Here is a 14,428-nt window from a genome sequence, read left to right as displayed (position 1 = left end):
TACTAATTTGCCAATCAGGAAGTAAAGACTTGAGGGAAACTGGATGTGAATGTCACAGCACCTTCTTTATTCATATTTAAACATACAAAGAAACTCATAGTCATATGTTTAGAGCACCAGCAAACAGCTTAGGCACTCTCTCTCTCACTCTCTCATAAACATTTACACACTACCTCATCATACAGGTGCTGCAAGATTCTCAAGTAAAGCTACTAATACTTGTCTATGAAGCTGGTAAACAGTACCCAAAAATAATGATGCTACTTTTTAATACAAATGAAAAGTTTCCTAATCATCTACTGTAGAAAAAAAAGAAACAATTTATTGTTCTAGGATCAGTTATCCAATAATTCCTTCAGTCTGTGATTTATAAAAAAGAAACAAAACCTACTTCCATTCAGTAATACTGTGTAGTGAGAACATAACAGATTTTCCATCTCTCACAGTCTCTGAACCATTACACGCAGTGAATCAGGTATGCACACGCAGAAAGCTGCAGTATGAAATCATCAATGGCTGCAATGACCATTTCTATAGTTTCATAGCAGACAGTTATATAGTGTATGGAAATCTAATCTTCCTAAATGGCACACTGAAGACGATCAACAATCCCTTAATCAAGTGCTGATCAACCAAAAACAACAGGCTTTCCAAACAATAGTGAAATGACACTCAAGTTGACTTTTTTGGGAAAAATAAGGGAAGCCCTGAAGGAAGATGCAGATGTCAGAGGCAACATACTGTTGTTGTTTTTTTAGAAAGGCAACTTATTCACATTTTTGACTCTTGATAGTCAAAAGCACTACAGGTATAACATTGATTACTGTCTCTAATGGCATTATCATTCATACTTTGATTACTACTGTTTAACATAACTGACAAACAGAAAATGACTACACATTTACATTGAGGGCTTCAAAGCAGAGACATGCCCATTCAAACACAGCCCAGATATTATATATGTAGCACATTCAAAATCCAGAATCGAGACATATGTTTATCATCTCCTAACTAATCGATTCAGTCATTTAAAGATCACTCCCATTATTCTTTCTAGAACTGTTTGAAAACAGGACAAATTAAAGTGAGAACTGGTCAGTTCCAATCTAGCCATCATTGAAAACAACATCATTAATAATCCAGACTTTCACATCTAAACAAAAATACTACAGTAAATAATTTGCTTTATTAAGGCATCACTTGTTTTCCCCTTCAGATGTCAATCATTCCTGTTCTTCCCTGTTTTTTTTTTTGTTTTGTTTTTTGGATTAATCTCTTGGTCAGCCATTAAATCCAATGTCTTTTCATGCACATCAATTTCAGTTTCCCAGGCTGGTGACAGAAGTATAAAGCTCTAATCCTGCTACTTCACTCCCTCCATCCCTCGTTCAATCCTTCAGGCTGTTAATAGAAGCACAGATTTTGAGGGCAGGACCGAGTTTGATGTTCATGGTAGACATAAGATGCTCTTCCTTTAGTAGCAGGAGCGCTTGGCCATCAATCTCCTGTGACAGGAACTGGGATGCCAGGTCCTCACAACCTGCAAGAGATGGAGGAGTATATGATATAATATAGTAAACATACAGGTGAACACAAAGCATACATCCAGAGGAGCATCAGAACACTAACCTTGAAGAGAAGAAATAAACTGACACACTTCCTCCACACTCCAGTGAGCAGGGTTGCCAGCTAGGAAGTGGTTCTCATCCACTGGGAGGCCACTTGGTGCTGTATCATCCAACTGAGGGCCACAGCGGGTTGGTCTTGGGCATGAGAAGGATGAGCTGGGAGAGAGTGACAAGAAGTCTTCCTCTTCCTCACCCTCACAGCTGGAGATGTCCTCAGAACGACTAGATTCTGAACGACACTACGAAAGAGAGAGATAAAAAAAACAACGATTGAAGTATATTAATTAAAAAAAGAATAACATTTGTTAAAAGTATGATTTCCAGTTCCCTTTGGGTGACTTAATATATCTACACTGCCTTTCAAAAGTTTTTTTTTTAATGTTTTTGAAAGTCTCTTTTGCTCACCAACTCTATAATTTGTTCTTGTTATGGCAAAGCGGAATTTTCAGAAGCCATTACTTCAGGCGTCATTGTCACAGGATCCTTCAAAAATCAGTCTAATATGCTGATTTGGTGCTCACTAAACATTCTTATTATTAAAAACAGTTGTGCTGCTTAATATGTTTGTGGAAACCATGATACATTTATTTCAGGATTCTTTGAGGAATACAAAGTTCACAAGAATGGCATTTATTTGAAATATAATTTTTTGTAACATCATAAATGTCTTTACTGTCACATCTTATAAATTGAATGTATCCTTGCTGAATAAAAGTATTAATTAAAAGTATTTAAATAAAATCTTACTGACCCTAAACATTTGAACGATAGCTGTACATAAAAAAATTATTATTTTTAATCAGGTTGCTGCAATGTCCATTATCTCACCTTTACAGGAAGATGCCTGCCAGTTATTTTAGCACAGGCGATCTCAGAGCTGCTTCTACGAGGACCTCTGCGTCTAGCAATAACATCCTGTACAACAGGGGCCCCTGGTGGCCGTTCGACACCCTCAAGACCCCTACTAACACGGTAATGGTTACTGCAGCTGACATTGTACCTGTTTGAAAAGGTTTGGATGTAAATAAAGCAATACAAAGCACATACTCTTTCAGGTTAATTCATAAATAATTACATTTTTCTATTAATAAGACATTTTAAGAATCGATCAATGACATGATACTGATTTTGGTCTCACCTCTTGGCACAGGTTTTAGAACAAAAGCGCTTTGATCGTCTGAACTGGCTGGCCGGTGCAAATCTTAGACAGTATTCACATTTTAATTCTGAAAATTATATATAGACACAATGTGTAAGAGACAGAGAGAATATAAATACGTCTGAACAACTTCATAGGAAATATTTTTCTACAGCTTTGAAACAAAAACTCACTATCAGAGCGGATGTTCTCTGGATGTAGAATGGGTGGAACAGCCACAGGAAGTTCTTTCAATGGCCCAGTCACCTGTCAATCAGAAGGAAAAGTTTAAATGCGTTCTATTTCTCTCAGACCTCTGGTCCACTAATTAATGAGTGTCTTAACACTGGATTTCCTTTCTTTTGTGGTTTGAAAAAAAAAAAAATCCCTTTCCATGAAAAACTAGATTTGTATTTAGCAGATACACTCACAGGGAAAGGTTCGGCTCCCTCCTGGATAACAAAGCCCTCAATGAGGTGAGTGAGGACTTGAGGTTTGACCACAGCCTGTGGGACAGGTGCTCTATCACCCTGTCCTCCTCCACGAGGGAGAGGGAGAGAAAGAGAGAGAGTAGGAGGAGAGGAGAACGCCATCTCTGGGACTAAACAACAAATAGACAGGGAGAAACAGATCAGAAGAGCAAAAACATTCATACAAATGAGAAGAATAAATAGTGATTCAACAGTGTTTACAGCACTGCTAATCATAAACAATTTTTTAAATAAATATAATTTTTATTGCTACATTTTATAATTATATTAGTTCATTAACTATATTACAATATTTATGTTAGATGCAAACTTGCAAGTATGAACTGAATGTGACAAGATAAAACAACATGTCAGTTTTACAATTCAGGCATCATAATTTTATAATGTAGAAAGTCCAAAGGAACAGCATTTGTTTGATAGAAATGGTTAGTTACATTATAAATGTGCTTACTCTTACTTTTGATCAATTTAGCCATGCCCTTGCTCAATAAAAGTTTTTCTCTCAAAAAAATCTTACTAACCCAAACCTTTATAAGATATAATTCTCAAAAAAAGAAAGAAAGAAAGAAAAGATAAGCATTTTGCAATAAACACTAAGCGATGCTATTCCTGCCTATGGCCCACCTGTATCTAGTGAGGGAGCTGGTGAGAGAGGAGGAGCGGAGTCTTGCATTGACAGACTTGCATTTGCGGCCTCGGCTGACATCTCATGGGGTAAATCTGATTCAGATTTCCTTTTTAATGGACCGATCCCAGGCTTCGTCTGCAACAAAAGGAAGATTACATGAGTGTCACAGCATGGACAGACCACAGGGAAATGTAGTTCGCCCATTATCTACTAACCTGAGCTGGTCCAGAGTGAATGAAAACAGAATCTCCAGAGTTATTCTGTCCATCCATCGAGTGAGTGACCGAAGCAGGATTACCCTGGCTCAACGCTGGGTTCTGATTGGTTTGCATCTGAGACATTGGGAGGGCACTTTGGGCTGTTTTAAGGCACATGCCGGCTCCGCCCGTTTCCACAGCAGTCACCATAGTAACAACATTGCTACCAGAGTTATTGATGGGCACGACAGCCGTAGCGTCCTGCTGGGCGCAACAGGTCCGAGCCTGGGCCACTGCTAAAGCTTGGGAGTTTCCTAGTGTGCTCTGCCTCGCTCCGACCAGTTGAACTGGGACATGGGGAGGGTGATGGCATCCCGTGGCCTGCCCATTGTTGGGTGGTGCTGGGAGAATGGGAGGTGGGTGGCGAGGGGGCATCTGCATTGGCAGCCGATGCCCCTGAGCCGTTTTAGGTTGAATGGGCACATGTCCTGCTCCATGACCCAGTTTTTCAGTGCTCAGATTCGCCCCCGTCTGCTGGAGTGGCTGCACCACTAATGTCTGGGCAGTCATGTTAGATTTGTTTGCCACTGTGGCCATTGAATAGCCTTGAGAAGATGTAGGAACATTGGAGGTGGGCACCAGGATGTGGGTAACGGTGGCTGTAGCAGCTGGTACTCCTCGAGCTTGGCATAAACCAGATTGAGAAAGAAGGAGCTGGGAGAGAGGGAGTGAGGGGGAAGGCGAGGAGGAAGGAGGATTGGAGGAACCTCCAGCTTGCTGTGGGGTGACAGCGGATTGGTTAGAGCCCTTTATGTTGGGACCAGGCATGCTGGGATTGGTGGTGTTGGAGCAGTTTTGCAGTTTGGTGTTGGCGAGCGGTTGAGTCTGTGGTTGGATCTGCTGAGCTGACTGACCAAACTGCTGCTGAGTCTGAGTCTGCTGGTTAAGTGGGAATGAGCCTTAAAAGGCCAGAGAGAGAGAGAGATAAACAAACTTTAGTTCCTTCCATAGTCAGTGCAATTAGAAAATGATTGCAGCAGACATATACATTTGGGAATTTGAAATTAAATACAAGGCGAAACAATAGGGAGTGACTGTGTACATGCATTATTATGACTTGTCACAGAAAACCAAATGTATCATTTTACATTTAGTAATAAATGTGTGACTATTTAAACTTGTCACATAAGTACATGTTTTGCCATGTATGCGTTTTTTGGGGGGGGTTTTCTTTCTTTTTTTCCCCTCAGCCAAAGTGTTTACAAATGTTGTTGGCTTGGAGTTTCCTCTATATTTATAATAAGTGCATAACGTCCAGCGCTTATTGCTATTTTCGTTGTAGATAAAAGTTTTCAAAGTTTTAGAAAGGAGTATCTTATGTTTACCAGGAATGCATTTATTCGATTAAGAAATACAGTAAAATTATTACAGTATTACAAATTAAACTGATTCCTTTTTGTAAAAAAATTTTTTTACATGCAATTTACTCCTGTGAAGGCAAAGCGAAATTTTCAGCAGCCATGATCATTTTTTTTCAGTTTTTTTAATGAATCGAATGTTCAAAAGAACTTTATTTATTTGAAATATGTAGATTTTTTAATATCTTACCTGTCATTAAAAAAAATTAAATAAATCTTACTGACCCCAAACTTTTTAATGTGTATATGTGAAAAATATATTAATTAATTATATTGTTTAAAAAAACGTTAGATAATTTATTAATTATACAATTTAAAAATAAAATACATGTTAAAATGATAATACATTTATTATAATAGATTAAAACTAAGACAACGTTATGATTTATAAAATTAGAAATTGAAGTTAAAAAAAAATTGTGTGTTGGAGCAGGGCAAGCGGAAATCTGAACTACTGGCTCGACTGGCCAAGCAGAAAAAAGGCATATTGTTAAGCCTTGTAATATCTTAATTTTAATCCTCACCACTTGTCTCCTTCCTGTCTGCAAATTCTGTCTTCACAGTAGCCACCCTTGGAGTGGACACACAACGCATTGCCAAGTTCTGCACCTAAAAAGAGAGAGACAAAGGAAATTATTCAAGAGGCAAAACAATGAAAAGTGTGAAAAGGAGAAGGGTATACCAACATCAAAATGAACAAAGATTTTAACACTATGGTCTAACCAGACGAGACAAATTTCCACTGACAAGTAATATGTTATTCAGAACTGACAGTGAAATGCTATGTAACAGAATCACAACCATTAAGAAACTGCTTGAACTACAGCCAAGCAGTTAATACTCTTATTCTGGAAGAAAAAGGAGGCTCCTACATGTAAGCGACGGCTTAGAGATGATTTCTACTTTACATTTGGAACGAATTAGGTATTGTTTAAAGGGCAAATTTGAGCAGTTTGTCAAAATCTGGCACCATTTTCTCTGTTACCTTGATGGAAACCCTACAGACAAATGCATCATTTGTTAATGTAACGTTTTAATATTTTTTTCATCATACTTTACAATTTAATGTAAACAGGTCTTGTAAGAGGCGGTTTGTGATGTGTTTTTTCTCTCTTTTATAATTTTGATTGTACTCTTTGTACATGTAATAGAGGTGAATTATTAAAGATTGCGACTTCCATCATCTTATTCAAAAACTTATTTGACAAAAAAAAAGAAAGAATATATTTGATGTTTAATATACAGTGATATTCCGCAGGATTTTAAACCAATAAGATTTCATTGTGTACAAAAAAGACACAAAAACCAAGCAACCTGGTCTCATCGCATGGTGAAGCTTCTTAGGAAGTAGGATTCAACGCTTACTAGATTGCTCCAGATTATGACACAGTCTAGAAGGCCAAATGTCACACCTGATCATTGTCTGACTGGTTACTTGAGGATGTGGGAGCTGTTTCCTGTTGCTGCTGCTGCTGGGTTTGCTGATGGGGCTGCTGTTGGGCAACCGTTGCCACAGCAGCTGTCGCTGTACCACCAGGCATGAAAATGAGCTGAGGAGTGAGAGGTGCCCTGAGAGAGCGGTTTACCTGTGGGTGGAAAGCCCAGTAAAATTACACCCTTGGGAAAAGAGCGAGCTTGGATAAACATTACATTAACGTCCCCAGGTGAACAGTTTTATACTGCTGTACAGTGTTATTACAAGCCGTAAAAACATATATTAGGTCTAGGTCTGGATTAAAGTGCACTCTGACAAGACACTTACTCTCAGGTACATCTGACCCTGTCCACCCGAGTTTCCACCCAGCAAAACTGACTGGCTAAGGGCCGTTGAGGCTGCAGAGGTGGCAGGTCCCACTGGACGGGGGTTTGTCATGGTCCCTCCACCAGATGTTGTACTTAAGTTGACCTAAAACAAGCACACCATAGATCAGCTCTAGCTTCTATTTAATAAAACATTCCAAAATGACTGTCAACAACCATAAGCACGGTTTCACAAACAAAGAATTGGAAGTGAGCATAGTTATAATTTCCATCAGCCAAGCCACACAATTTAATCGATGTAAAATCACTAACTGTGCACTGCGCTGAACTTGTAGCTTGAGAGACGCTGTTACTGGGAGAGCTGGACTGACGACTGGCTGCAAGAGTTGCCTGAAAATATAAAAAGGAAATATCTCAGGGTGAAATACTGGAAAAAAATTTGTAGAATAACACTACAGCACTTACAATAGTTTTTGGTGTAAAATTAATAATGTTTATGATTTTTTTGTAATAACAATAAGAAGAAGAATGGAAATTATGGTAAATACATTATATTCATAAAAATAAATAAAATAATTATTAGCAATAATAATTTTACTAAAATAATCCATAGTAATAAATTTCCATTTGCAAATAATTATGGAAATTTTGCAACTACAATGCAACTCCATGAGAGCTATTAATTCACAAGCTTTGCTGAAAAACAATTACAATTATATATGGTGCAAAACAATGCTTATAGTATATTGAATATAAGACATGTTAATTCATGTCAACACGTGTAAACCAAAATCACGTACACCGCTCAAATATTTGGAGTCCGTAAGATATTTTTTGTATTTTTGAAAAAAGTATTTTATGCCAAGGTTGCATTTATTTAATCAAAAATACAGTATAAACTGTAATAAAACATAAAATATCATGACAATTTTATAAAATGAAATTTTCTATGATGCAAAGCTGAATTTTCTTATGCTTGTTGAAAACTATTACACTGCTTAGTATTTTTGTGGATTTTTTCAGAATTCTTTAATTATTAGACAGTTCAGAGGAACAGCATTCATTTGAAATATAAATATTTTGTAACATTATAAGCCTTTACTGTCACTTTTGATCAATTTAAAGTGTCCTTGAATTTTTTTTTTTTTTTTTTTTAAATGAACAGTAGTGTACTTAATTTACCCAACCAGGTAAAAAATGATGAATGTTCTAATTAAAACACCAGGACTGAGACTTTAAAAAGCTGATAAGATTTGTAAAGAAAATATGCATAATTTGGTTGTTTTTCCACCAGGGATAACATCACTGAGCATTTTTTGTGGATTTTGCTTGATATGATTTACTGACTGTTCCTGACCTGTTGCACAGCAGCCAGGTTATGGAGTTGAGCGCTGTTGATCTGCTGCTGCAGCATCAGTTGCTGGAAGTACTGAGCTGCATTGGGCTGCCTCTGTAATGCCTGCAGTGCCTGGAAACATATTCAAGAGTAGACAACTGCATTTCCCACAATTCAAGACAATTCAAGTCTCAGAGTGGCACTGACATGAATAAGTGATTTAAATTACACTTCAATTTGGCTGTTAGTGGAGTTTGCAGTGGCTTTGTGACCCACCTGCACGGCTTGCCTTTCATACAGAGACATTTGAGCTATCTGAGGGGGGCGGGAGTTTCCCCCTGATGCTGCACTGCTATTGGCTGAGCTGGAGCTGGTCTGGTCTTCTCCTGCCTCCATGCTCACTGGATGGACGACCAGTCAATCAAACTTTGTAACAGAATACCAGAGAAAAATATGCATCAACAAACGATTTAGAAGAGGTTTAATGCTTATCTGTTTCATAAAATATGAATTAAAACAGCTAATTAGAATAAAAACAATGGAGTAGTAGAACACTTTCGCACAGGCACACTTGTTAAGAGCACTCAAGCCTGTTAAAACCTTAAGATAGGATATCTTTAATACCCCAACGATGTTAAGTAGTTTTAGCGTATACAGCATTAGTAACGAATAAATAAAGGTTAATGTTATCTGTCATCTGCGGGTGATGAATGATCGAGGTTCCGCTGCATTAGTTCTGTGCAATATTCACCTATCAGCAAGTTGCGATGTATACTAGACATTATAACAGCATGCACACTTATTTATTTTCATATGTGTACGAGCAGAAGCAGTGCACAGGGTGAAAATAGACACCATGTCCACCCCCAGTATCTCATCCGCTGCTGCAAAATGTTGGCGAACTGGCGACTCCCAAAGTACCAAACAGACAGAATTGTACCTCTCTGCGATCGGTAATGTTTTTGCCTCCCTCTCTCGTAATGGAAACAACCAGCAGGAAACGCCGAGTCCACGGTGCTTATGATATCGATATAATATAGTTCCAGTGTTTATTTTTTGCTTTCGCAAGTATTGTTGGAATTCTTCAAACAACAACGGTGATTGTGACGAAACCACGCCCCGCCCCCCGCACTGTTTACTATTCTTTTTCCGGCGCCAAAAATGACGTGCCAGATAGAAGTCTGCAGTGGTGTCATATAATTACACAATAAAGGTCCATCTGTTTGTCTATCTATTTGTCTCTGTCTGTCTGTATAATGAATAAATAAATACACACCTGCAATATACGCTAATACAGTTTAGAGATAACAACAACAAAAATAAAAAAAATAGATAAAAAAATCCAGAGAAAACAAGAACGCCAAGCTCCAGAATTTAAAATAAAATATTTTGATTTCTTAAATAAAAGTGCAAATATTATGTATGTCAAACATAAATAAATAAAATTAATTAATTAATTAAAATAAAATAAATCAAATAGTGTTTCACTAAAACACTTTCACTTTCTTTCATTCAATAAGCATAAACAGCCAAAAGCATTACACATTTTTCAAAAAAGTAATTTAAACCAAATGTAATTCAAATATTATTTATATTTTAAAACATATTAATAATTCTATTCATATATTCAACTATTCAACTTAATTTAAATTTAAAACATTTATTTCAGAAATTGGAAACGTGTTCATCTTTAAAGAGATTTATGCAAGTAATTTTTGTATGACCTACACTGACATCTAATGATTTCCAAAAAAAAAAAAGAAAACATGATATGAACACACATGCAGTCAGGTGAATGGAAAATGAAAGGGCTCATTTGCAATCTGGGCTGACCTGTTATTCAGCTGACGTCTCACCTGACGACATAAACACAGGTAGTCAAGTATGCGCATGAAGTCTTTTTATTATACGACTGCTTGAATCAGATGAAAACCTCAGTAAGTATATATTTTCTCGACTATTATAGAGAAGGCACGTATTATATACAGTATATTATGTATAAGAAATATTAGCACTGTCAGGACAAAACCAATTATGTGTTGTGTAGGAAATATACACAAAATATACACAACTGCTATACAAACATAAATGGTTAACATAGATTAGCATGATGTGCTAAAGTAAAGTGAAATGTTAACATTTAAAAAAAGAAGAAATAAAATCCTATTTCTAACAAAGCATAGAGATCACATGACAGGGTGTGACATGAAAATTTCCAGGTGTCGTAATTTGTAAACAATAATGATTCAGTCCTCTGACTTTTAAAGTGTTAGTTTATCCTAACATCATATAATCAGGTTAATATCTTCATTATAATGAATTAAAGAACTATTTAATTAAATCTTGTTAAATAACATTAATTTGATCTTTTTATTATACTGAAATACTAAATAACATTTTAAAAAGTGCTGAGGTAGAAAAATTTATTTAGTTTCAGGTTTTACGCGCCTAATGTTGTGGAGTATTAAAGTACATATCATTTTTATTTAATTGTATTATTGTATTTATTAACGTTTTATTACATTCATTTCACCAATGCAAACATTTTCTAGGTGTAAAGAATTTAAAAAATAAAAAAACATGGAGCCTTCAAGATCCAGAGTGGATGAATTGAAAGATGGGAGCTGGAAGAAGGGAAATTGGTTGAATGGACAGAAAGTACGGGAAGATGACAACTTTCATGAGCTAGAACTGAAAATAAGGATGGGGTATGGCTGGACTGGAAGCACTGGTGGAAAGAATGAAAGAGGAACAGAAAGGCAAGGTTTTGGGGGCAGCTCAAAACCAGGATCTGGGCACCGTTCTAGGTTTTTTTTGCCTGAAAAAGCACAGCCTGTTTCAAGCACCAGCACCAGTGGAATATCAGTAAGTGACTACCTAGTACTTCTAAAGTCACTCCGCATTAACTTGCCCAATGGTGTCCTGAACCAGAGAGTCATCAGGCTCTCAGAGGATGCAGTCATCATTCAGAAAGCCCAGGATATTGCAAAACAACTGGAAAACTTCAAGCTTCAGTTTAACAGCATTCCACGTCTCGGCTGCCGGGAACTAAAGAACTCACTGCCACTGAAAGACAATGGGAAAATTCTTGAACTCACATTGATGATTTTCTTTGAAAAAAGAGAAGATTCAGAGGAAGCTCTAAGATCGCAGTGGAGAAAGAATGTATCAAACACAAGTTGTGGATTCAGGTTCAGGGACAAATACCAGACAAAAGCCATCTCCACACCCACGATGTATGCTACAACACAGACAAGAAGCTGGAGACATTTAGATGTTGGAGACAATCTTGCAAATATTTCTGCCGGTGTGACAGTGAATGCATGTGACATTGAGAACAGAGACTATGCTGACGAGTCAGCTCTCTGGACAACCTCCTCTCCACAAAGGTTTGGTAAATATTTCCAGAACCCAGGAGATGAACGTGAATGCCTCAAGTTCTACCACGAGCTGCGAGAAATTGGTACAAACATGAGAGTGAGGTACACCAAAGGTAACAAAGTAGACTGTGGATTCCTCTCTGGAAGACTGGACTTCTTAGCAGAAGTAAAAGGGGAAAAAAGTGAAAAAATGGTGATTGAGTGTAAAGGAACCACTGGAGATATGGTGGGCAAAGTCTTCACTAAACCAAAAAATGGTGGTCGTCATGCACACCTGAATGAAACACATGAGTACTATTATCAAATTCAAGCCTACATGTACATCCTAAACAGGGCAGCAAAACAAACACAAGGCTTCACCTCTGACAGGGCCGTCATGGTGATCAGACACTACCACAAAAATGGACAAGAACCTAGAGATTTCTACTGGAATTACCTGAGGAAAAATGAAGGAATGCAGCAGAAAATCGATGAACTGCGTGTTTTCTGTGAAGAAGAGGTTCTGGCCTGTTTCCTGGCTGTTCTCAATCTGATCTTCCAGAAAGACAAATAAGGTGAAGCTCTAGAACTTAAGAAGAACTTCCAGGATGATTATTATTATTTATTTCTTCTTGTTAATGTGATCTTAAAACCTGTTAACTGTCGGTTCCACTTTTTGAGTATAGGCCTGAAAATGACATTTCCAACTTAAATTGTTATACATTTTTAATGGTTTGGAGCAGATACTTAAGGTTGGTCTCTTTTTAAAGAAGACACTTAGCAGATTATTGTAGAGGTGAAAAAGTTATAAAAGTAGTTCCAAACCTGTATGAATGTCTTTGTTCTGCCGAACACAAAGGAAGATATTCTGAAGACTGTGGGAAACAGAGCAGTTCTAGGGCACCATTGACTTCCATAGTAATTTTTTTTTACTACTATGTAAGTCAATGGTGCCCCAAAACAGCCTGGTTACAAACTTTCTTCAAAAGATCTTTCTTTGTGTTCGGCAGAACAAAGACATTCATACAGGTTTGGAACTACTTGAGGGTGAGTAAGACAGAATTTTCATTTTTGGGTGAACTATCCCTTTAAGGACTGTGTGTAGACAAAACAGCTATTTTTTTCAAATCTCAGATCTGTTAGTGAGGCTGACATCTACAGAATTCAGTGTGTTAAAACATGATGTTGCTCAAACAGAAGAATTATTAGAATAAGGAACTATAAAAATACATAGTTCTGGTTTTATTTCTCCATAGGTCAGTTGTTCACATACTAGTCAGAATTCATACAGTTTTGATATAAAGAAAATAGACAATACCATTCTGAAAAAAAAGTTATTGATTATTAGGGTCAGGTTCCAAATCTTTAAGCAATTATGTTACTTAGCAAATTGGAGTTAAGTGGGTAAAAACACCAAATGAAGTGGACTCTTTTGACTTGGGCCAGAAAGCAACCTAAAAACCACCCCAGCAACCGCAACGCAATGTGCTAACAACATTCAGAACACCTAGCAACCACATAGCAACACAGTGGCAAATGCCACCATGACAGATGTCAAGATCGTTAACAACTGGAACTTGCCATCAAACAGCAATATGCAAAAATAGTAGCCTGAATTCACTCGTTTTCATTCACTCCTTCAAGTGGACTGACAGGGATCAGTGAATGAGAAAACAGTGGGGATTTGCAGACAGCAACTGTCTACAATGGACACGTCAAAGTGAATGTTTTAAATCCATTTGTCCTGTTATTGGAAGTAGCAGGATTGCACACAGTACATTGTAAATGGAATGAGTTAAAGTTCAAAGTTAAAGTCACTTTTTGAAAGAAAAAAAAAAGGTTGCCAAAAGTGTAGCAATGTAGCTAACACAAAAGTCGCTTTCAAACCAAGCACTTTTTGTCGGTCAGCATGGTGAATTCATGTGACACCGTGACCAACTTGAACACAATGTGAAATCTGCATGCGGAAATCCTTTGCCTGCATGCAAAATTCCTGATCTTTGTTTGCTTTTAACACAACGCACATGTAATGTGTAGATGGGTGAGAGAATAAATTAAATTTAAGATGAATTTAGCTTTAAGGACAAAGGTTGAGGACTTCACAAACTCCAGGTTGAGGAACCATACTGCAGTGTAATTTTTACAAATAAAATGCATTGTAACACTTTTACATGTAATGACTTTTTATGACATATCCACTGTACATTTTAAGCAATATGTAAATAAATAGTTTTAAGACCAGTTAAAGACAAGAATGAATAACGTTTCCTCTCTGAGAGGAAAAAATATACAGATATGTTTGAGTGTCAGCCCCCTCAATATCACTTTTTCATTTCTCTATTCTCTTGTCGGTAAAGTCTCTTGGCCCCCTCTCTCTCTCTTCCTCTTTTTCCTGCTCCCTCCCTCTCACCCCCTCTCCCCTGCTGCCTTGCCTCCTCTCTCTAAGAGAGTTTGGTCAATAATTGATGAATC

The 14,428-nt window shown here is 37.3% G+C and overlaps 2 protein-coding genes across 3 annotated transcripts; one reads left to right on the top strand and one right to left on the bottom strand.

Moving 5' to 3' along the window:
- Positions 1-47: 47 nt before the first annotated feature.
- phc1 (polyhomeotic homolog 1) lies at positions 48-9,727 on the bottom strand. Its single transcript, XM_079445756.1, has 15 exons — positions 9,538-9,727; positions 8,874-9,023; positions 8,619-8,729; positions 7,574-7,651; positions 7,263-7,406; positions 6,913-7,086; positions 6,025-6,109; positions 4,101-5,041; positions 3,882-4,020; positions 3,198-3,367; positions 2,961-3,033; positions 2,767-2,854; positions 2,457-2,628; positions 1,630-1,867; positions 48-1,540 (listed from the first exon to the last, which is right to left on the bottom strand). The coding sequence occupies exons 2-15, from the start codon at positions 8,991-8,993 to the stop codon at positions 1,389-1,391; spliced, it is 2,685 nt and encodes an 894-aa protein (XP_079301882.1). The 5' UTR covers positions 8,994-9,023; positions 9,538-9,727; the 3' UTR covers positions 48-1,388.
- A 705-nt stretch (positions 9,728-10,432) lies between these two features.
- On the top strand, positions 10,433-14,196 carry LOC306887781 (uncharacterized protein). Of its 2 annotated transcripts, XR_013785700.1 has the most exons (3): positions 10,440-10,534; positions 11,150-12,688; positions 12,986-13,780. XR_013785700.1 is itself a non-coding variant. In XM_079445797.1 (2 exons), exon 2 carries the CDS (start codon positions 11,178-11,180, stop codon positions 12,528-12,530), a length of 1,353 nt encoding a protein of 450 aa, XP_079301923.1. In that variant the 5' UTR covers positions 10,433-10,534; positions 11,150-11,177; the 3' UTR covers positions 12,531-14,196. The 2 variants fall into 2 exon arrangements, 1 of the variants encoding a protein (XP_079301923.1); XM_079445797.1 differs by having other exon boundaries at positions 10,433-10,534; positions 11,150-14,196.
- Positions 14,197-14,428: the final 232 nt, after the last annotated feature.

This window comes from Barbus barbus (genome assembly GCF_936440315.1).
Source record: "Barbus barbus genome assembly, chromosome: 21".
Lineage (NCBI taxonomy): Eukaryota > Metazoa > Chordata > Actinopteri > Cypriniformes > Cyprinidae > Barbus > Barbus barbus.
Note: the sequence above shows the minus strand (reverse complement) of the source record. Positions and strands in the feature narration are given on the sequence as shown.

Coding starts and splice junctions, on each gene's coding strand:
- phc1 (XM_079445756.1), bottom strand. CDS start 8,993: ATGGAGGCAGGAGAAGACCAGACCAGCTCCAGCTCAGCCAATAGCAGT. Junction 7,652..8,618: donor ACCTGGCTGCTGTGCAACAG/GTCAGGAACAGT, acceptor TTATATTTTCAG/GCAACTCTTGCAGCCAGTCG. Junction 7,407..7,573: donor CAAGTTCAGCGCAGTGCACA/GTTAGTGATTTT, acceptor TGCTTGTTTTAG/GTCAACTTAAGTACAACATC.
- LOC306887781 (XM_079445797.1), top strand. CDS start 11,178: ATGGAGCCTTCAAGATCCAGAGTGGATGAATTGAAAGATGGGAGCTGG.